General features: G+C 75.6%; 1 protein-coding gene across 1 annotated transcript; it reads left to right on the forward strand.

The window, feature by feature from the left end:
- Positions 1-214: 214 nt before the first annotated feature.
- On the forward strand, positions 215-19002 carry KCNT1 (potassium sodium-activated channel subfamily T member 1; the record flags this gene model as incomplete). The annotated part of the gene is made up of 30 exons (XM_084236275.1): positions 215-369; positions 2619-2660; positions 4482-4561; positions 4773-4872; positions 5172-5228; positions 5701-5749; positions 5834-5893; positions 6025-6099; positions 6162-6245; positions 6636-6730; positions 7073-7253; positions 7524-7688; positions 7793-7929; positions 8487-8550; positions 8665-8773; positions 8980-9088; positions 9620-9769; positions 9966-10499; positions 10908-11013; positions 11387-11559; positions 11958-12029; positions 12111-12245; positions 12327-12438; positions 13380-13481; positions 13619-13702; positions 14160-14288; positions 15192-15507; positions 16681-16743; positions 18715-18799; positions 18885-19002. 30 exons carry the CDS (start codon positions 215-217, stop codon positions 19000-19002), a joined length of 3741 nt encoding a protein of 1246 aa, XP_084092401.1.
- Positions 19003-20041: the final 1039 nt, after the last annotated feature.

Here is a 20041-nt window from a genome sequence, read left to right on the forward strand (position 1 = left end):
CGCTCCTCCCGGGCTCAGGCTCCCGCTCGCGCGCGCGGGCCCAGGGGCGGGCGGGGGGCGCCTGCAGGGCCCGCGGAGGCTCCCACCCGGCTCCGTGTCCCCCGCCCTCGGCCGTTCCACTGCGGCGGCGCGGGGAGCGGAGCGGGAGCCGGGGCGGGCGAGATGGTAGGGCCCGGCCTCCCCCGCGCCCGCGCGCCGCGAGCGCTCCCGCAGGATGGCGCGGGCCAAGCTGCAGCGCTCGCCGTCTGAGGGCAAGGCGGGCCCTGGGGGCGCCCTGGCAGGAGGCTCGGCCCCCGAGGAGCCGCACGGGCTCAGCCCGCTGCTGCCGGCCCGCGGCGGGGGCTCCATGGGCAGCGACGTGGGCCAGAGGTAGGGCCGGGAGGGGCTCGCATCCCGCCGCGCCGGGCAGCCCTGGGAGGAGGGGGGCCGGGCCCGCCCCCAGAACCCCCACCCGAGCACCCGCCCCCGCCGGCTCCAACCAGCCTGGGGAGCCTGTGGGGCCCGCGGCATCCCGCCCCGAGGCTGAGCCCAGCGGGCGGCGCGGGACTGGAGGGAGAGGGAAGCCCCGTCCCGAGCGGGCTCTGTCCCTCTCCGCGGGGCGGCGGGCGGCGTGTCCTGGCCAGAGGGCAGCAGCCGGGCCGGGGTCGGGGGTCGTGGGCCGGCCGGGCGGGCACAGAGGCGGGAGCACAGCAGAGTGGGGGCACAGGCCCCAGCCATGGCAGCCGGGGTCCGGCTCCCTAGGGAGGGAGCCCCAGGGAGGGCCACAGTGCACCCCCCTCCAGCCCCCGGAGCCGAGCACCCCACCTCCTGGATGAGCACGTTGAGTCTCGGCCTGTGGCGCTCGCCCGCGGGCACCTGCCCCACGGAGCCCTTAGGTGCTGCGGGGACAGATGAGTCAGCCCGCGAGTGGGCACATGTGGGCGGGAAGCTGCGCAGGAGGCGCAGGTGGGGAGGGCCCGGCGCGAGGGGGTGCCTGGGGCACTGGCCCTTCAGGGAGGGGCCAGGACGTGAGCAGGGCCCCCCCAGCAGCATGGTCGGGGGGCAGAGCCTCGGAGGGGGTGCCGCGCTAGGGTTGGGACTGGTTGGCAGAGATGCAGCCTGGCAGATGGCAGGACCTCGGAACCTGGGGTGCCCTCCTGCCCCCCTCCCCCCCACATTTCCTGCTCCTCCAAACCCCTGGGAGTGCTGCCCAGGGCGATGCCCACTTGCCAGAGGGGATAGTTAAGGCTGGAGATAAGTGCCACTAACAGGCCTTCTTAGTCCTCGAACAGCTAATGGACTGTCCACGGGCAGGAGGGAGGCGAGAGCTGGCCAAGGACCAGGGGCCCCATTCCTGACACTCCAGCCTCTTCCTGGATGCTGCGGGGGCAGCGACCCAGACACTGCTGACAGCCAGCCCGGCCCCGCCCGGCCCCATGGGCGCGGGCACGGTGGGTCCCGCTCCAGCTGCCCCCAGCTCTCGTGCCGCCCGGGAGCCGCAGCTGCTTCCCCCAGGAGGTCCCCCCGCCACGCCTGCGCTGGGCCCTGCAGCCCCCACCGAGCAAGGGCTCTGAGGCCGCCCACAGCCTCAGCTCGGAGCCCCGCGCCCTGGCACCGGCCCCCCACCTCAGGCACAGGAGCAGCAGGCCCGCGGAGGCTGCCAGCCGAGGACTCCCGGGCCTGCTCTCCAGGAACCCGGCCCGGTAGGGCCCAGCACCACCTGAGTGGGACGCGGTGCCCTCCGTCAGAGCGCCGGCCGGTGCCCACCACACCGAGCCAGCCAGGGCCGCTCCCTGGGCTGGGCCGTGCCCCCCAGCTCTGGGCCTCCCGGAGGCCCGGCCACTGCTGGGCAGAGGGGCCGCATCACGGACGCACCTGCTCCCAGCCATGCAGGGCGCCCTCCTGGCGGGGTCGTGGGCCAGCATGAAGCCCTCCCCGCCCTCCGGTGCCCATCGAGGGGGCCGGCGAAGCCCTCCCAGGCTGGTGGGGTGGTGGGCAGGGGCGCCCAGACGTGGCTCGGGCCCAGCCAGGTGCGCTGGCCCGGCAGGTGGCAGGAGAGGCGGGCCCGGCCCGCTGCTGGGGTTCTGCCTCACGGTGCCCGAGGGGGCGCTGCTGAGGGGGCTGGGAGGAGGGGTGGCAGGCGGGGCGCAGGCAGCTCTGTGAGCTGCTGAATCTGGGTATGGGGCACCCTCCACAGCTCTCCCGGGTGCCCGTGACCTTGGCTGGGGAGGAGGAGCTCACCCAGAGTGGGTTTGGGGAGAAGGGGGAACCCAGCTGGTGGGCCTGGTGGGGAGGATGGGGTGAGGCCGGTGGGAGGGGACCAGGCACCCCAGGCTCTAACTCAGGGCCTGGCTCCGCCCGCATCTGTCCGTGAGGGTGGGGGCGGGGCGGACGCCGCTGTGGGGGAGGCTCCCGGGAGTGCCTGTGGACTGGGGGGCGCTGTGAAGGGCAGTGAGGCCCCCCCGGTGCCTGCCCCCCTGCCAGCTCTGCCAGCGAGCTTGCCCGCCCTGCACCGCGCCGGGGGGGCCCCCACCCCGCCTGCCCCTAGCCCCGGCCCTCCCTGGGTCCAAACTGCCCCCGCCCGGGCCTCCTGCCGCCTGTCCGCGGCTGCCCGCCACCCGCCCGCTCCCTGGCCCCGGGCTCCGCGTCGGGGATTTCAGCCTCGACGCCTCCCCGTCCCAGTGAGTGCCGCGGGGCTGCCTGGAGCCGCAAGGGCAGCTGCCCCGGACTCGGCGGCCAGGGCGGGCAGCAGGGCCCAGCACCCATCACGTGCGAGTGACCGAAGCGGCTGCCGGCGCTCCTGCCCGCGCCTCGGCGGAGGTGGCCGGGCGCTCAGCCTGGCCCTTGGGATGCCCCGGGGGCACCTCTGTGCGGCCCTGGCGGTGTCTGCGCGCTGGACGGCAGTGGCCAGAGGGCGGGCAGGCCCGGCTGCGGCCGCCTGAGAGCCGGCCCCGCGGGCTCCTACTCGGCCCCGAAGCTTGCGCCGGCCTTATGGTACGGGGCGGGGGGCGGGGGAGGCCCACACCCTTGCCAGGCACCTGCCACCTGGTGTCGCGGTGCGGGAGGAGGCCGCCCTGGGCACCGCCAGCCCTCCCGTGCCTGTGGGCAGGGACACAGGCCAGGGACCACTTCTGTGGCCGCAGGAGGGAGCGGCCGCCAAGCCCGCGGGGCAGGAGGGCGGGGCTGGGAGCCGGGGCTGCGCGGTCAGCGCCTCGCCAGGCTGATGCCGGTTGAGGCCGGGGGGGCCGGCTGGCCACTCACTGCCGGGGTCTCGGGCTCCACGTGGGGAGGCTGGGGCGGGGGGCGGTGAGGTCTGGGAGGAAGCGGCTGGCAAGGCCCTAGCCCCGGGGCAGCGGCTCCCACCCCCTGGGGCGCTGAGCAGAGGGGAGACCCTCCTTTGGGGCTTTGTGGGAAGGAGCAGGAGGAGGCGTTTCCAAGCAGGTGCCTCGGGAACACTGGGGTCTCTCCAGGACACCCAGCTTCTGCAGGAGCCGAGGCTCTCGAGGGGCATCTGCCTGCCCTGCCAGCCCCGGCCAGGCCTGACCCCCTGTCCGAGCGCCCCTCCCCCCAGACCCGCCCCAGGCGGAACCCACAGAGCAGGGTGGGGCTCGGGCGCAACCTGAACTGGGAGGGCAGGGGGGCGAGGAAAGGAGCCTTGCTGGGGTGGGGTAGGGTGCTCTGGGACAGTGAGGTATGCTGGGGTGCAATGGGGTGTGCTTGGGTTTAGTGGGGTATGCTGGGGTGTTGGGTGCAGTGGGGTGTGCTGAGTACTATGGGGTGCATTGGATACAGTGGGATGTGCTGAGATGCTGGGTGCAGTAGGTATACTGGGGTGCAGTGGAGTGTATTGGGGTACAGTGCTGTATGCTGGGGTGCAGTGGGGTGTGCTGAGATGCTGGGGTGCAGTAATTGTGTGTTGGGGTGCACTGACCATGACCGAGGCTCGGCCCCGGTCTGGCCACCCCCCGTCTCTCCCCCCCGGCCTGGGGGAGGCCCATCCTGCCGCCAATCCCAGGAGCCCGCCGTGTGGCCAGAGCCCCCCAGCAGGAGCTGGGCGGTCAGGGCCCCTCCTGAGCTGTGGGGGGGGCCTGGTGGGGGTGGCAGAGGGCTGTGTCCAGGCCCCTCCGCGAGGAGCAGGCCCAGGAACGGTGCCTCGCAGACCTGGGGTGGGGCGACCCCGGCCGCAGTGCGCTGACTTCAAGGCCCAGACGCCCACCCCTCCCCCCGCCTGCAGGGTGATGACGGGGTGGGGGGCGGGGGGGACTGGGAGACTGGGCTGGGCAAGCGCCCCTGCCTGCCCCTGGCTGTGGGCGGCTGCCCTGGGTCCGTCCGCACCACCCCCTCCTCCAGGCAGCCCCCCAGATCCCCGCCAGCACGACGGTGCCTTCGGGTGCTCCGAGGCGGTTGCCTCCTGTCCCAGGACCACCGCGGCATGGACCGCGGGTGCCAGCCCGCCTCACCTGGGCCTCCTGTCACGCCCCCGTGCCCCTCTCGGCCCGCAGGGTCCAGGTGGAGTTCTACGTCAACGAGAACACCTTCAAGGAGCGGCTCAAGCTGTTCTTCATCAAAAACCAAAGATCCAGTGAGTGTGGCCGGCGGGGGGGCAGGCGGGGGCGAAGGGTCCAGCAGCACCTGGGGAGGCCCAGCTCTCGTGCCTTCCCCGGGCAGCGAGACCTGGGCCTTGGGGCCCCGCCCCAACCAGCCAGCGCCCCCCTCCACCCCCCGCGGGTCTGCCCGGTCAGCTGAGCGCCGAGTCCAGCGGCGCTGCGGAGCCTGACGCCAGCCGCCCGCAGGCCTGAGGATCCGGCTGTTCAACTTCTCGCTGAAGCTGCTCAGCTGCCTGCTGTACATCGTCCGCGTCCTGCTGGACGACCCCACCCAGGGCATCGGCTGGTGCGTGGCCTGTGGGCAGCCCCCCCGCCCTGGCTCTGACCTCGGGAGCCCTCCCTGCCCTGACGTGGCCCGTCCCCCGTCCCCCGTCTGTCCCCTGCAGGCGGGGCCCGGCCTCAGGCCTTAGGCGCGCGGAGGCCCCTGGGGGTTGGCGGGGCCTGCCGCCTGGTCCCCGGTGTCCCCGGTGTCAGCGCCGCCTGGTCCAGATGCCTTGGGAGGGGGAGGGGCACCCCGCCGCCCAGAGCCACAGCACCGGGGCGGGTCCGGGGCGGGCACCGTGGGCCAGCTGTGTGTCTCCGCAGCTGGGGCTGCCCGAAGCAGAACTACACCTTCAACGAGTCGTCGTCGGAAATCAGCTGGTGAGCCGTGCGCTGGGCGGGCGGGCGGGGGGCGCTCAGCCCGGCCCCTCGGGACCACGCCCAGGCCAGCCCGCGAGCCCCCGGTGTTCGAGGAGGCCGGCTGCGCCCGCAGTCACCAGCCGCCGCAGGGACAGCCGCGGGGCCGCCCTGCCGTGGGGCGGGTCACCCCCCTCCCCTTCGCCCCCTCCCATCGCCCCCCGCCATCGCGCTGCACGCAGGGAGGGCGGGCGGGCAGGGCCGGGGCTGCGGCCTATGCCCCGCCGCCCGGTCAGTTAGGGCGCAGCCCGGGTCTCGGCGCATGTCCGGGGCGGCAAAGCTCCCCGCAGCCTCGCGGGCTCCCCAGTGCCCAGAGCCCGAGTTCATCAGATGAGGGCTGGTCCCCTCGTTCCTGGGGGACCTCCCCGTCCTGTGCTTTGGCCCCTCTGGGGGCGCCGGGGGGCCCACCATGGCTGAGGCTCAGCGCTCTCTCCAGGGCCCCCATCTTGTGGGTGGAGAGGAAGATGGCCCTTTGGGCCATTCAGGTGAGTGGGGGCTCCGGCTCGGGGGGGACGGTGAGGCCAGACTCCACCGCTGCCCCCAGCCCTGCTCAGAGGCTCCTCCCCCAGGTCATCGTGGCCATCATCAGCTTCCTGGAGACCATGCTCCTCATCTACCTCAGCTACAAGGCCAGTCCCCCCCGGGGAACCCCCCCGGACCCCCGGACCTCCCCACCCTGCCGGACCCCCACCCCTCCTGCCCTCTGCCCCCGGGGACTCCGCCCCGCCCGGCCCGCTCTGAAGGCTCGCTCGGCCCCCAGGGCAACATCTGGGAGCAGATCTTCCGCGTGTCCTTCGTGCTGGAGATGACCACCACGCTGCCCTTCATCCTCACGGTGGGTGAGCCGCCTGCGGGGGGCGCCCCGAGCCCGCAGCCCCTGACCGGACTCCTCCACAGATATTCTGGGCGCCGCTCCGGAACCTGTTCATCCCGGTGTTCCTGAACTGCTGGCTGGCCAAGCACGCGCTGGAGAACATGATCGTGAGCTGGCCCTGCGCCCCGGCCCCCCCGGGCCCCCGCCCCGGGCCCCACCGCGCAGCCCGGCGGGCAGGATGGCCCCGCGTCTCCAGACCGGGGAAGGGGCTTTCCAGGCCAGGTGGCCTCGAGGCAGCCTGGTCCCGTGGGGGGAGGGGGGCGCCCGGGGGGGCCAGGGGCCCGGCCGCGAACACAGGCCTGTGTCTCAGAGAGGGCAGCTCCTGCGGTGAGTGGACCTGGGGCAGCCGCCAGCCCCTCCCCAGCTGTGCGGCAAGGCCACGCCGTGGCCCCTGGCTCTGGCTTCGTCCTGGCCTGGCCCCACCCGTGGGTGGGTGTCCCGGGCGGGCGGTGGGCGGCCTGGGCCCTCGGGGCCGGGCTGACGCTCACGCTCCGCAGAACGACTTCCACCGCGCCATCCTGCGCACGCAGTCGGCCATGTTCAACCAGGTGCTGCTGCTCTTCTGCACGCTGCTGTGCCTGGTCTTCACGGGGTGAGCCCGCGGCGGGCGCTGCTGCGGGGCGGGGGCGCGGGAGGCGGTCCGGGCCTCCCCAGGACCCGGCGGGGCTGGCACCCGACCCTTAGTGGCCGCGCTGGACACGCAGGAGCCGGCGCCTCTCAGCTGAGGTGCCCCCACCTCTCACCGCCCGCTCCCTGGCCACCCCCACGCCCCCGCCTCAGAGCCGCCCCCGGGGCCCTGTCAGAGGCCCAGACCGGCCGTGGAGGCCCCCCCGACCCCTCGGGGTGCCTGGCTGGCCCCTGGGTGCCGAGGCCCCCCCGGGCAGGTGGGCTCCGCCCAGGGCAGCCCTGCCCAGCCTGCCCCCCCGGCCCGCAGGACCTGCGGCGTGCAGCACCTGGAGCGCGCGGGCGAGAACCTGTCCCTCCTGACGTCCTTCTACTTCTGCATCGTCACCTTCTCCACCGTGGGCTACGGCGACGTGACGCCCAAGATCTGGCCGTCGCAGCTGCTGGTGGTCGTCATGATCTGCGTGGCCCTCGTGGTGCTGCCCCTGCAGGTGGGCGGCGGGGCTCGGGGGACGCCAGGACCAGGGAGGCCTGGGAGGCTCCTTCGGGAGGAGGCGGGGCCTGGAGGGGCCTGTGGCAGGGCCCCGAGACGGGCGGGCCCAGGAGCCGGTGGGCAGAGGGCGGGGGCGCCAAGGGGACCTCACAGCGGGGGAGGCGCCCGACCGGCTCCCGCTGCCCCCGGCGGGCCGGGCCCCGCCCCCGGCACACGGTCCTGCCGCGGCCCTGCCCGGGAAGGGCCCCCGACGGTCGCCGTCCCGCAGTTTGAGGAGCTCGTCTACCTGTGGATGGAGCGGCAGAAGTCGGGGGGCAACTACAGCCGCCACCGCGCGCAGACGGAGAAGCACGTGGTCCTGTGCGTCAGCTCCCTCAAGATCGACCTGCTCATGGACTTCCTCAACGAGTTCTACGCCCACCCCCGGCTGCAGGTGCCCGCCCGCCGCTGCCCGCGCCCTGGCCCCCGCCGCCCGCCCTGGCCCCCGCCCTGGCCCCCGCCCGCCCTGGCCCGGCGTGCTGACCGGCCCCTCCGCAGGACTACTACGTGGTCATCCTGTGCCCCACCGAGATGGACGTCCAGGTCCGCAGGGTCCTGCAGATCCCCCTGTGGTCCCAGCGGGTCATCTACCTCCAGGGCTCCGCCCTCAAGGACCAGGACCTCATGCGGGCCAAGTGAGCGCCCCTGCAAGCCCCGGGCGCGGGCGGGGCGGCGGGTTTCTCTTCCAGACAGGCGGGTGCGGCGCCTGGAGGTGCCTAGACTGTTGTTGGTGGAACTTTCCAGAATGTCGGGGGCACGTTCTCACTGCAGGGGCGTTGACTCCCCTTCTCGCTGAGACCTAGGGGCGTGGCGCTGGGGGGGGCAGAGGCTGGGCGCCGGGTCCCCACCTCCCGGCCCAGGGCCTCACGGCCTCACCCCAGTTGGGGAAGGAATCAAGCCCCACCCTGAGGCAGGGCTGACAGGCACGAAGCTGCTCGTGCTCCTGTCATCCAGGTCCACTGGCGGCTGGGCAGCCCTGCCTGGGAGGGGGCAGGCCAGCAGGGGTGTCCGGCACGTCCGCCACCAAGAATGGCCCTCCTGCCCACACGGCCGCCCTCCGTGGGGCACCGGGGTGGAAGGTGCCCCGAGAGGGGGTCTCCGCACGGCCCGTCCTCCATCCTCTGCAGTGGGCCCCAGACAACGGGTGGGGAGCGTGGACATGCGGTCGCCCTGGCTGGTGTCCCCTCTGCAGGATGGACAACGGGGAGGCCTGCTTTATCCTCAGCAGCCGCAACGAGGTGGACCGCACGGCAGCGGTGAGTGTGCCCCGCCCCGGCAGAGCCCGCCGCGGCCGCTGCCCACTCACCCCGGGCCCCGGGCAGGGCGCCCCGCCGGCCGGCCGGTGCCCACTGACCGCCCTCCCGCCCCAGGACCACCAGACCATTCTGCGGGCCTGGGCCGTGAAGGACTTTGCCCCCAACTGCCCGCTGTACGTGCAGATCCTCAAGCCGGAGAACAAGTTTCACGTCAAGTTTGCGGGTGCGCCTTGGGGCACGCGCGGGCACTTTGGAGCGCTGGGCGCGGCCGGGAGCAGCCTCGGCCCCGGGCCGGCGGGGGCATGGGCGGCTGGAGCCCCTCCGCTAGGCCCGTGGACGTCCCTGGGCCCCGGGGGGCGGGTGGGGGCGCGGGGTGCCTGCGGTGCTGGGGGGGCGCGGGCGCGGGCGCAGCCTCCCTCCCGCCGGCAGAGCACGTGGTGTGCGAGGAGGAGTGCAAGTTCGCCATGCTGGCCCTCAACTGCATCTGCCCCGCCACGTCCACGCTCGTCACGCTGCTGGTGCACACGTCCCGCGGCCAGTGAGTGCGGTGGGCGCCGGGTGGGCGCGGGGGGGGGGGGCCAGGAACCCCGACGGGGAGAGGACGGTGGGGGGGCGGGGACTGCACCCAGGGGCCGGCGGGCCGGGCGCGGGCCGGGTGCGGGGCTCCCGGAGAGGCGGCGGGGCGGGGCGGGGCCGGAGCCCCCGGCTGAGGCCAGCACGGGGACGGGCGCCCGACGGTTGGGGGGGCGCGTGTGTCGCCCGGCGCGTGGGCCCGGCCCGAGGTAGGGGGTGCTGGCACGGGGAAGGGCCGCTGTCCTCTCGCCCGGAGACCCGGACGTGGGTCCTCGCTCCTGCGGGGCCGGGGGCGCCTTGGGGCAGCACGAGGCCGGGGAGGGGTCCGCCCAGCCCCAGCGGCGGCCAAGGCCAGTGTGGACCCGGGGAGCTCAGACAGCCGTGCTCGCGGCCTCTGGAACCCAGAGCTGCGCCGCGGCGCGCCCAAGTCTCGGCCGGAGGCGGGGGTCGGGCCGGGCGGCGCGGCATGGCGGCTGGCAGGGCCCCCCGCCCGCAGGGAGGGCCAGGAGTCGCCGGAGCAGTGGCAGCGCATGTACGGGCGCTGCTCGGGGAACGAGGTGTACCACGTGCGCATGGGCGACAGCAAGTTCTTCCGCGAGTACCAGGGCAAGAGCTTCACCTACGCCGCCTTCCACGCGCACAAGAAGTACGCGGCTGCGGGGGGGGCGGGCCGGGCCCAGGCTGCCCCCCCACCGGCCCCCTTTCCGCGGCTCGGGTGACGCTGACCTCCGGGCTGGGGGGGGGGGGGCGGGCCGGGCCCAGAGCCTGACCGCAGGCGGGGTGTCCCGGGCGCCAGCCGCGAGGCCGCGGGGCGGCTTGGGGCAGACGGGCCGCCCCCCCAGGTACGGCGTGTGCCTCATCGGGCTGAAGCGGGAGGAGAACAAGAGCATCCTGCTCAACCCCGGGCCGCGGCACACGCTGGGCGCCTCGGACACCTGCTTCTACATCAACATCACCAAGGAGGAGAACTCGGCCTTCATCTTCAAGCAGGAGGAGCGGCAGCAGCAGAAGGGCCGCCAGCGGCGCCAGGGCTCGGCGCGCCTGCCGGTGCACAGCGCCATCGCCTCCGTGGGTGAGTCCCGGGACGCCCGGCCCCTCTGCGCGCGGCGAGGGCCGCCGGCCAAGCCCGCCTCTGCCGCAGGGACGGTGGCCATGGACCTGCAGAACGCCGAGTGCCGGCCGGCCCCGGGCGGCGGGGACGGCCCGGGCGGCAAGCTGGCGCTGCCCACGGAGAACGGCTCGGGCAGCCGGCGGCCCAGCATCGCGCCCGTCCTGGAGCTGGCCGACAGCTCGGCCCTGCTGCCCTGCGACCTGCTGAGCGACCCCTCCGAGGACGAGATGACGGCCTCGGAGGACGAGGGGCTGTCGGCGGTGGAGTGAGTGGGCGGCGCACGGCTCCCGGGAGGGACGGGCCTGGCCCCCGCCCCCGCGCCTCTCAGCGCTGCCCCCGCGGCTCCCAGGCTGTCTGCACCGGGGGCCCTGTGGGTGGGCGGGCACGCGTGGGTGTGCGGCGGGCAGGCGCCACGGCTGCGTCCCCCGCTCCAGGTTTGGTGTGTGTCCACGCGTGTCCCGGTGCTGGGTTTTGCGTTGCGGGCGATCCCCCCGGGCAATGTCCTCCCGGCCCCACCCGGCACGGCCAGGGGAGGAGCTGACCGCAGGGGTCGGAGGCCTTCCTGGGCAGGGGGCGGGGCTGCAGCGGGGGACCCCGGGCAGGCGCAAGTGCCTAGGGGCCACCCAAGACCCAGGCCAAGCAGGCTGGCCGCTGAGGGCCCGTCTCCACCCAGGTACGTGAAGGGCTACCCCCCCAACTCGCCGTACATCGGCAGCTCCCCCACCCTGTGCCACCTGCTGCCCGTGAAAGCCCCGTTCTGCTGCCTGCGGCTGGACAAGGTAGGCGCCGCCCTCTCGCCCCACCCCCCACCTCCGCATCTCCGCCTGGCTGTGACCTCGCGGGGCAGCCCCGGCCTCGCCGGCCTCACCCGGCCTCACCCACCGGCGCTCCAGCGGTCCTTCCTCCCCGGACACCAGGGCGTTTAGAAACCCAGGCCCCGGCCTCCAGCGCGCTGGCCACCACGGTCAGCCCGCACTTGCCGGGACCCGGCTCCGTGCTCCCCCTGGAGCCCGGGCGCCCCCCTCGCCCCTCCGCTGGTGCCCGCCGGGCCATGGGGGGGCGGCCGGGCGCGGGCGGCTGTGAGAGGATGGGGCCGTGGGACTGGCCGGCGGGTGGTCCCGGGAGACCCCTGCCCTCGCCCGGCACCCCCAGGGCTGCAAGCACAACAGCTACGAGGACGCCAAGGCCTACGGCTTCAAGAACAAGCTGATCATCGTGTCGGCCGAGACGGCGGGCAACGGGCTGTACAACTTCATCGTGCCGCTGCGCGCCTACTACCGCCCGCGCAGGGAGCTCAACCCCATCGTGCTGCTGCTGGACAACAAGTGAGGCCCAGGGCCGGGACCCCGCCCCAGCCCCAGCCCCGGCCCCGGCCGAGCGTCCCTCTTCTGCAAGCGGGGGCCTGGGGGGCGGGGGCGGACGTTGCCGGACCCCAGCTGTCCGCCTGCAGCTCCGGCCTCGGGCCTCACCTCCGCTTCCCGCACCCTCTTGTCCCTGATGGGGCCCATCTGCCCCCCTCGTGGTTCTCTCGACCCTAGGACCCCCGGGTGTGCGCCCGGGCCCGGGGCCCCTGGCTGGCCACCTCAGCAGGGCGCACCCCGGGCTCGGTTTCCCCTTGGGTAAGATAGAGGCCCGTAAAGGCCCCTGGTGGATGTGCCGGGGCAGGGTCGCCCCCCCAGGGCCAGGCAGGCGGCAGCCCCCCCAGGCCCTGCTGTGCCCGCAGGCCCGACCACCACTTCCTGGAGGCCATCTGCTGCTTCCCCATGGTGTACTACATGGAGGGCTCTGTGGACAAGTGAGCGCCGGCCTCCGCGGGGGGCGGGGGGCAGGGGGCGCCCTTGTGCCCGCGGGGGCCCAGGACCGCGCGTCTCCCCAGCCTGGACAGCCTGCTGCAGTGCGGCATCATCTACGCCGACAACCTGGTGGTGGTGGACAAGGAGAGCACCATGAGCGCCGAGGAAGACTACATGGCGGACGCCAAGACCATCGTCAACGTGCAGACCATGTTCCGGTGAGCCGGCGCCCCCGCGGCCCGCCCGCCCCCGCGCCGCCGCCCCGGCCCGGCCCGCGCCCACCGGAGCCCCTCCCCCAGGCTCTTCCCCAGCCTCAGCATCACCACGGAGCTCACCCACCCGTCCAACATGCGCTTCATGCAGTTCCGGGCCAAGGACAGCTACTCGCTCGCCCTCTCCAAACTGGAAAAGGTGAGCGGCCCCAACCCCCTCTGACCTTCCCCCTCGGGCTCCCCAATTTGCTGAGCTGGGGGGGCTTCAGAGACCTGCGGCCACTCCCCAAGCCTGGAGGAGCGGGTGGGGGGTCACGGGTTGCCAGCCCCCTGAGCTCTGCGGGGAGCGCCTGTGAGAGGCTCTTGTGCAGCCCCGAGCTTTGGGGGCCTGTCTGGGGTGGGGCTGTGTGTGGTGCGCAGCGCGCCCCCAGGCACTGTGCAGCGCAGGGGGAACAGCCCCCGCCGGCGAGTAGTCAGGCGACAGCAGCCGAGGCGGGGAGAGGGCGCAGAGCTGGCCTGGGCGCTGGAGGGCGGGGGCAGAGCTGCGTCAGGGTCCAGTCTCTGCTGCTCGGGGCTGGGGAAGGGCCCGGGAGCCTCAGGCAGGGGTGGCCCGGCTGAGGGGGTGTCCCCTGCGTGCTTGCTGACCTTCCCAGGGCCCCAAGAGCCCAGAGAGGGCGGGTGCATGTCGGGGGCGCAGACTGTCCCCTGGCTGGGCGGGACAGGGAGCCCACATGAGGCTGCACCGCCCGGGCGGGAGCTGGGGCTGAAGCCCAGTGCTGGCCCTCAGGGTCCCGGCTGCCCAGACCTGTGCTCAGGACCTGTCCGGCCGCTTCCTGCTGAGGGGGAAGGGAGCGGCTTCCCTTGGGGGCGTCCGACCCTGGACGCAGATGTGGGCACCCTGGGTGCAGCCAGCCCCACGGGTGTCCAGGTGTCCTGGCCGCACAGGCGGGGGGTGTGCGGGGGGCTGCAGCCGTGGCCCGTGGGTCCCACTGACCCAGCCGCGGCAGGGCGGGACCGTGCAGGGGCCGGAGGAGGCGCCTGCCGGGCGGCAGGCGTCTGCGGGTCTCCGTGGGCCCGTCTCGGGCAGCGGCCCAGGCCGGCCGGGCTCCGCAGGGCGCCGGCTCACCCCCTTTCCCGCAGCGGGAGCGGGAGAACGGCTCCAACCTGGCCTTCATGTTCCGCCTGCCCTTCGCCGCCGGCCGCGTCTTCAGCATCAGCATGCTGGACACGCTGCTCTACCAGGTGGGGGGCCCGGCGGCCGCGCCCCGTCCCCACCTGTCCCCACGGGCCTGCGGGCGGGCTGCGTGGGGCCGGAAGGGCGGGGTGACGCGCGCCTGGCTGGGGTGCAAAGGCAGACTCCCTGCGCCCCTCCCGGCCAGTCCTTCGTGAAGGACTACATGATCTCCATCACGCGGCTGCTGCTGGGCCTGGACACCACCCCGGGCTCCGGATACCTCTGCGCGGTAAGCGGCGTGGGCGGGGCGGGGCGGGAGCAGGGCGGGCCTGGGGGCGGGGCCGGGCCAGGAGGCGGGGCCGGGTCGGGAGGCGGGGTCAGGGGCGGGCCGGAAGGCGGGGCTAGGGGCGGTGTGGGGCGGGCCAGGAGGCGGGGCCGGGGCGGGAGGCGTGGGTCGGGGGGGGCCAGGAGGTGGGCTGGGGCGGGGCGGAGTGGGGCGGGGCGGGCCAGGAGTCGGGGTCAGCGCATGCTGGGGGCGGGGCCTGGCCAGGAGGCGGGGCCGGGGCGGGGCAGGAGGTGGGGCGGGCGCGGGGCGGGGGCGCGGCGGGGCGGGGCCAGCACGGGCCGGGGGCGGGGCGGGGCGGGGGCGCGGCGGGGCCAGCACGGGCCGGGGTCGGGGCGCGGCGGGGGCGGGGCCGCGGCTCAGCCCCCCCCGCCCCCCGCCCCCCCCGCCCGCGCGCGCGCAGATGAAGGTCACCGAGGCCGACCTGTGGATCCGCACCTACGGCCGCCTGTTCCAGAAGCTCTGCTCCTCCAGCGCCGAGATCCCCATCGGCATCTACCGGACCGAGAGCCACGTCTTCTCCGGCGCGGAGGTTCGCGGGGCGCCGCCGTGGGGGTGCGGGCTCCGAGCCGCCCGTCTGCGTCCGCGGTGCCCCGGCGGGCGGGAGGCCGGCGGGCGGGAGGCCGGCGGCGGGAGCGCGCAGCGACCGGCCGTGTCTCCCGCAGGCCCCGGAGCTCAGAGTCCCGGTGAGTCCCTCCAGCTCGCGCTCCGCCGCCGCGCACGAGCCTGGGCGCCGGGCCGGCCGGCCCCGGACTCGGGGTGCTGCGGGGCCCGGCAGGAGCGAGACCCGCAGAGCCGGCCGGGGGAGCCCCGCCGGGCCCTCCCGCGCAGAGGGGACACCGAGGCCCGGGGAGGGACGCCCCGGCCCCCCGCGTCCCGCCGCGCCCCTCCCGGGGGCCGCCTCCGCGCCGGCCGCGCCGCCCCCCAACCTCTCGGGTGCGCCCGCAGCGCGTTCACACACCCGAGGCCCGGCTCCCGCAGCCGCCGCCGCCCTCTCCCTGCCCGCGCCGGGGCACCGGGGGGGCTGTCCTGTGCGGCGGACACGCCGGGGCCCGGACAGGACCGCGGAGAAGCCGCCCAGAGGAGGACGCCGCTGTGGGGGCGCCCCCCGCCCCTCCGCCCCGCCCCTCCGCCCCGCCCCTCCGCCCCGCCCCGCCCGGGCCCCGCCCCTGCCAGCCACGCCCCGGGCCCGCCCGCCGGCCACGCCCTCCACAGGCCCCGCCCCTGCCCCGCCCTCCCAGGGCCCCGCCCCGGGCCCCTCCCCAGGCCCCGCCCCTGCCAGCCCCGCCCCGGGCCCCGCCCTCCCCAGGCCCCGCCCCTGCCAGCCCCGCCCCGGGCCCCGCCCCTGCCAGCCCCGCCCCGGGCCCCGCCCGCCGGCCCCGCCCTCCCCGGGCCCCGCCCCGCCCCGCCCCGGCCTCACGGCTCCCGCCCGCAGCCGCAGGTGGCGGTGCGCGTGGAGGACGGCGAGGACGCGCAGGAAGCCAAGGGCCCCTGGGGCGCGCGGGCGGGGGCCGGCGGCGGCGCCCAGGGACGCCAGGCGGCCGGCGACCCGGCCGAGCACCCGCTGCTGCGGCGCAAGAGCCTGCAGTGGGCGCGGCGGCTGAGCCGCAAGGGCCCCAAGCCCGCGGGCCGCGCGGCCGCCGAGTGGAGCCAGCAGCGGCTCAGCCTGTGCCGGCGCTCGGAGCGGCAGGAGCTGTCCGAGCTGGTCAAGAACCGCATGAAGCACCTGGGGCTGCCCACCACGGGCTACGGTAAGGCCCGCGGGCCCTCGGGCGCCCCCGCCCCAGGCGCGCCCCCGAGCCCGGGGGGCCGCGCGCCCGGAGCTGCGCTGAGCCCCGCGACGAGGCCCCGCGGCTCCCGGCGCGGGTCGGGAGCCATCCGAGCCCAGCAGGCCAGAGGTGGCGGCTGTGGGGCCCAGGGGGCCCCAGCGGGCTCCCCAAAAGCCCAGGGCTGGCTGGCCACCTCGGCTGCCCGCGCGGAAACAGGCTGTGCTCGTGGGGTTCGGGGGCGGGGCGAGCCCCAGGCCACCCCTGCCCGCCCATCAGCACAATGTGGAGAGCATGTGGGGTCCCCTGGGTGGACGGCCAGGTGCCGGGACCACCCCGTTCTCTGGTGGGGCCCCTGTAGTCCCTGCGGGGGGACCACCCCATATCGCTGCCGCTTCACGGTGACTCGGTGGTGCTCATCTGCGGAGTCTCATGGCCCTCTTTTCTCTGTGGCTTGTTCTGGGGAGCAGTTTGCGACCTTGACCGAGACTAGGATTGGGGTGCTCTGGCTGGCTGAGAGAGAAGCTCATCCCCTCTCTTGCTCTAGACGTGCTGCCTCTGTTGATGGGACCCAACCTCCCTAATGCCGCTCTGCACACCAGCACCTGGCCGTGTCCACACTCTGCTGGGTCCATCTCGGGGACTCTGCCCGTGCAGCAGGCTCCCGCCTCCCCACCCCGCTTCTGCCGCCTGTCACCTGGGTCACTGGCCCTTGAGCCCCTCCAAGTGGGATCAGGCAGCGGAGGGCTCCCTGGGAGCAGCCCCAGGCTCAGCTGGGCCAAATACCCCCCGCCATGCACTCCTGGGCCTGAGGGAGACCCAGAGGCCAGCATCTGTGGGACAGGCGACCCCCAAGGGCCACACCTGCCCGTGCCGGCCACGCCCGAGGTGTCCCTCACTGTCCCTCCCTGGCAGGTGCTCGCCCCTCGGGGCCTCGTGCCGCTGAGGCTGGCAGGTTAAGGGCAAATTGCCGCCCTGCCGCCCCGGCCCTGCGCCCTCCCGCTCAGCGGGCCCACCTTGTCGGGGACGCGCGCTCCGGGTGGCCGCGGCGTGGACGCCTCTGCATGCGCTGGCCACCGTGCGCCCCGCTCGCTGCCCGGCCTGCTTCTGACCTCTCTCTCTCTGTCTCTGTCTGTCCCTCTCCTGCGTGCTCCGTAGAGGATGTAGCAAATTTAACAGCCAGTGATGTCATGAATCGGGTAAACCTGGGATATTTGCAAGGTAATTCTGCCCCGGCAGGCTGGCCGCTGCCTCGGGGCAGGCCAGCTCTCTGCCCGTGGGCGCCAGGTGCCCGCACCAGCGGGGTGGTGGACCCCACAGGAAGGGCCGCGCATGCCCCCGCGATGCCCAGCTCAGGACTCGGACGCCCCCAGGTCTGTGCCGAGGGCTGACCCCTCAGCCCTTGCTGAAGGCCTGCCGTCTGGTGGGCTGACCGACAGGCCAGGGCCCCGGCCCCGCCAAGCGTTCAGATGGGTGTCCCGGGTCCGGCGCCCACTCTGCTCCCAGCAGGCGAGCTCTCGGCCGCCAGAGCCCTGGCCGTGGTGGCCACCACCCGGCCCAGTGGGGCCCTCAAGGGTGCACTCCCTCCTCCCAGGGGCGAAGCCTCACATGTACCCCATTTCTCATCTGGGGACTCAGGTGCTTCCTAGCTACCTGGAGAAGTCACCCCATGGCCTCCAGAGCTCCCCAAGATGCTGACAGAGGCCAGAGCAGAGTCTGGCTCCCTCCTTCCCTGGGGCCCTTGAGGCCCAGGCCTGGGGGCAGCCCTCCACGCAGGGTGACCCTGGAGGTGACGGGCCTCCTGCCCAGGCAGGCCAGAGTGCAGGCGGGCTCGAGTGTGGTGGCTGCGGCCCCGCAGCGCGGTGCATCCCCCGCACACCTGGCCCGTGGCGCCCACGCGGGCGGAGCGCTGTTTTCTGTTCTTGTGCGTTTCCTAACCCTCCGCCACGGCAGCGTCTGTGCGGACCCGGCCTCGGCGCCCTGCGCGGGCCCTGGCGTGTCCAAGAATGAAGCTGCGTCGCCTGCCCTCTGCCCCAGGCGGAGCCCCCAAGACCCTCTGGGGGGGTTTTCACCGAGCTCCCCTCTGTGCCCGGATGTAAAACCCAGGGAGGGTGTGATCTTGGGGGGAGGTAACCCCTTCCTGGGGAGGCCCGAGGCTTCACCCCCTCCTCAAGGCGGACTCTGCAGGAGCCACGGCTGGGGAGGGAGTGTGGACCCAGTGCCGTGGGCCTGGGGTCGGGCGAGCGGGGAGGAGACCCTGGCTGCGGCGGGGTGCAGGATGGGGCGGAGGGGAGACGGTGCTTCCCTCAGTCATGTGCCGTGAGGGCCCTCACCGGCCCCGCCCCCGCCCACTGGGGGACACAGGGGCGCCCCTTGGCCGACCCGACCCAGCTGACACTGGAGCCCGGCCCCCCCACCTCAGCCCAGCGCCCCAGCAGTACAAAGCAGGCCTCGCTGGGCCAGGGCGCCTGCGGTGTGGGAGCAGCGGGGCCCGGTCCCGCTGCGCTCAGGGCGGTCAAGGGCCGGCTGGGTGCTGTGGTGAGGGCACGGGGTCCCCCCACAGCAGGACCCCTGGCACCTGCTGCTCCACATGCCCCTCCCCGTGCGGGAGCGCGTGCTGGGCACCCAGGGCTCCGGCGCCCCCAGCGTCCAGCGGAGCCGCGGCACCTTCCCCCGAAGGGCTGGGCCACTCCCGCCAGGAGGAGCAAACAGTCGTGGGCTTCGGCGGGCTTGGAGGGGCAGGGTGGCCTGGCAAGGACACACGGCGGCCTCTGGGGGGTCTGTCCATGTCCCGTGGCCCCCAGGCCGCAGCCTGCGCCCGGCCTGCAGGGGCCGGGTCTTCCCGGGGCCCCCCTGGGCTCCACAGGAGGGGCAGAGGGAAGGAAATGGGGGAGCCGGTGGCGGAGACCCCTGCCCCGGTCGGCAGTTGCCTGGAGACCTCAGGCGGGCAGGCCGAGGCTGCGAGCCAGCTGTGTCCCTGCCTGCGGCCTCAGGCCAGTGGCCACCCGGGCCGTGCCGGCCTGGTGACCCGTGAGAGGACTTGTCCAGACCCCGGGTCAGCGTGCGGGCGGGGCCCACCCCGGGGCAGGCCACGGGGGCCTTCCTGGGGCGGCGCGGGGCGGGGCGGGGCGGCGGGCGCAGTGTGGGGAGCCGCGAGTGCGCGCCGGCGCCGACTGCCCGCCTGTCCCGCAGACGAGATGAACGACCACCAGAACACGCTGTCCTACGTGCTCATCAACCCCCCGCCCGACACGCGGCTGGAGCCCAACGACATCGTGTAAGCGCGGCGGGCGCGGCGGGCGCGGCGGGCGCGGCGGGGGCCGGGGGCGGCCGCGCAGGGACCCACGGCCCGTGCCCCGCAGGTACCTCATCCGCTCGGACCCCCTGGCCCACGTGGCCAGCAGCTCGCAGAGCCGGAGGAGCAGCTGCGGCCCCGCGCTGGGCTGCGCCCCCCAGACGCGCGACGAGACGCAGCTCTGAGCCCGGCGGGCCGGGGAGGCGCCCGCGGCCGCACGCCGCCTCCGGACGCCCCGGCTCGCGCCGCGCGGGGCCGGCACTGCCCCCCGCCTCCCCCCGCCTCGGCCCGGCCGGCCGTGGGGTCTGGACCGCAGCCGCCGGAGCGCGGGGAGCCCCTCCGAGGGAGCAGCAAGGGCGGGTCCCGCCGGGCGTCGGGCGGGCGGGGAGGCGGCCCCGGCCCGCGCCCAGGAAAGGGACGATGCGCCCGCGCTGCTGCGGCCGGGCCGGGGCCTGCCGTGCGCGGAGGCGCCCCGGGCGGGGAGGGCGGGCGCCCCGACGCACCCCCAGCTCGGCCCCTCCTGACCGGCCGGACCCCAGAGCCGGCCCGGAGGAGCCGCCGCCGTGCCCCGCGGGGTGGCCGCTGGGCCGGGCAGGGCCCCGGGAGGCCGCGGCCCGGGAGCTGCGCTGAGGCGGCCCGGGCGGCCCGGGGGCGGGCAGGAGGGCGGGCGCCTCAGGCCTCCGCGCGCCTCAGGCCTCCGCGCGCCTCAGGCCTCCGCGCGCCTCAGGCCTCCGCGCGCCTCAGGCCTCGCGGCCGGCGGACGGGACGGCCGGTCGGTCAGAGCCCGCGCTCCGGGCCCGGTCCAGTGCGCCCCGCCGGGCCGGGCCGGCGCAAGCTCGAGCCTCGCCGTGGGCGTCGTCGGGCGGGGCCGGCGGGCGTCCGGCCTCCTCGGTGGGGGGGGGGGCGCGGGCCCGTCTTCGGGGGCGCCCCGGGGCTGAGCCCACAGGGGCGGCCCCACCCCGCGCGGAGTCTGCCGGGGCCACCAGGAGCGTGAGCGCCAGTGGGCGTGCGTGCCTTGCGTGCGCGGCTGTGTGCGTGCCTTGCGTGCGCGCGCGGCTGTGTGCGTGCCTTGCGTGCGCGCGCGGCTGTGTGCGTGCCTTGCGTGCGCGCGCGGCTGTGTGCGTGCCTTGCGTGCGCGCGCGCGCAGGAAGCCGGAGGGTCGGCCCGGGCACCGAGCGTCGCCCGCGCCGCCTCCCGCGCGGAAGCCCCGCAGCCCCCGCAGCC

Source organism: Talpa europaea, assembly GCF_964194135.1.
Source record: "Talpa europaea genome assembly, chromosome: 7".
In the NCBI taxonomy this organism is placed as follows: domain Eukaryota; kingdom Metazoa; phylum Chordata; class Mammalia; order Eulipotyphla; family Talpidae; genus Talpa; species Talpa europaea.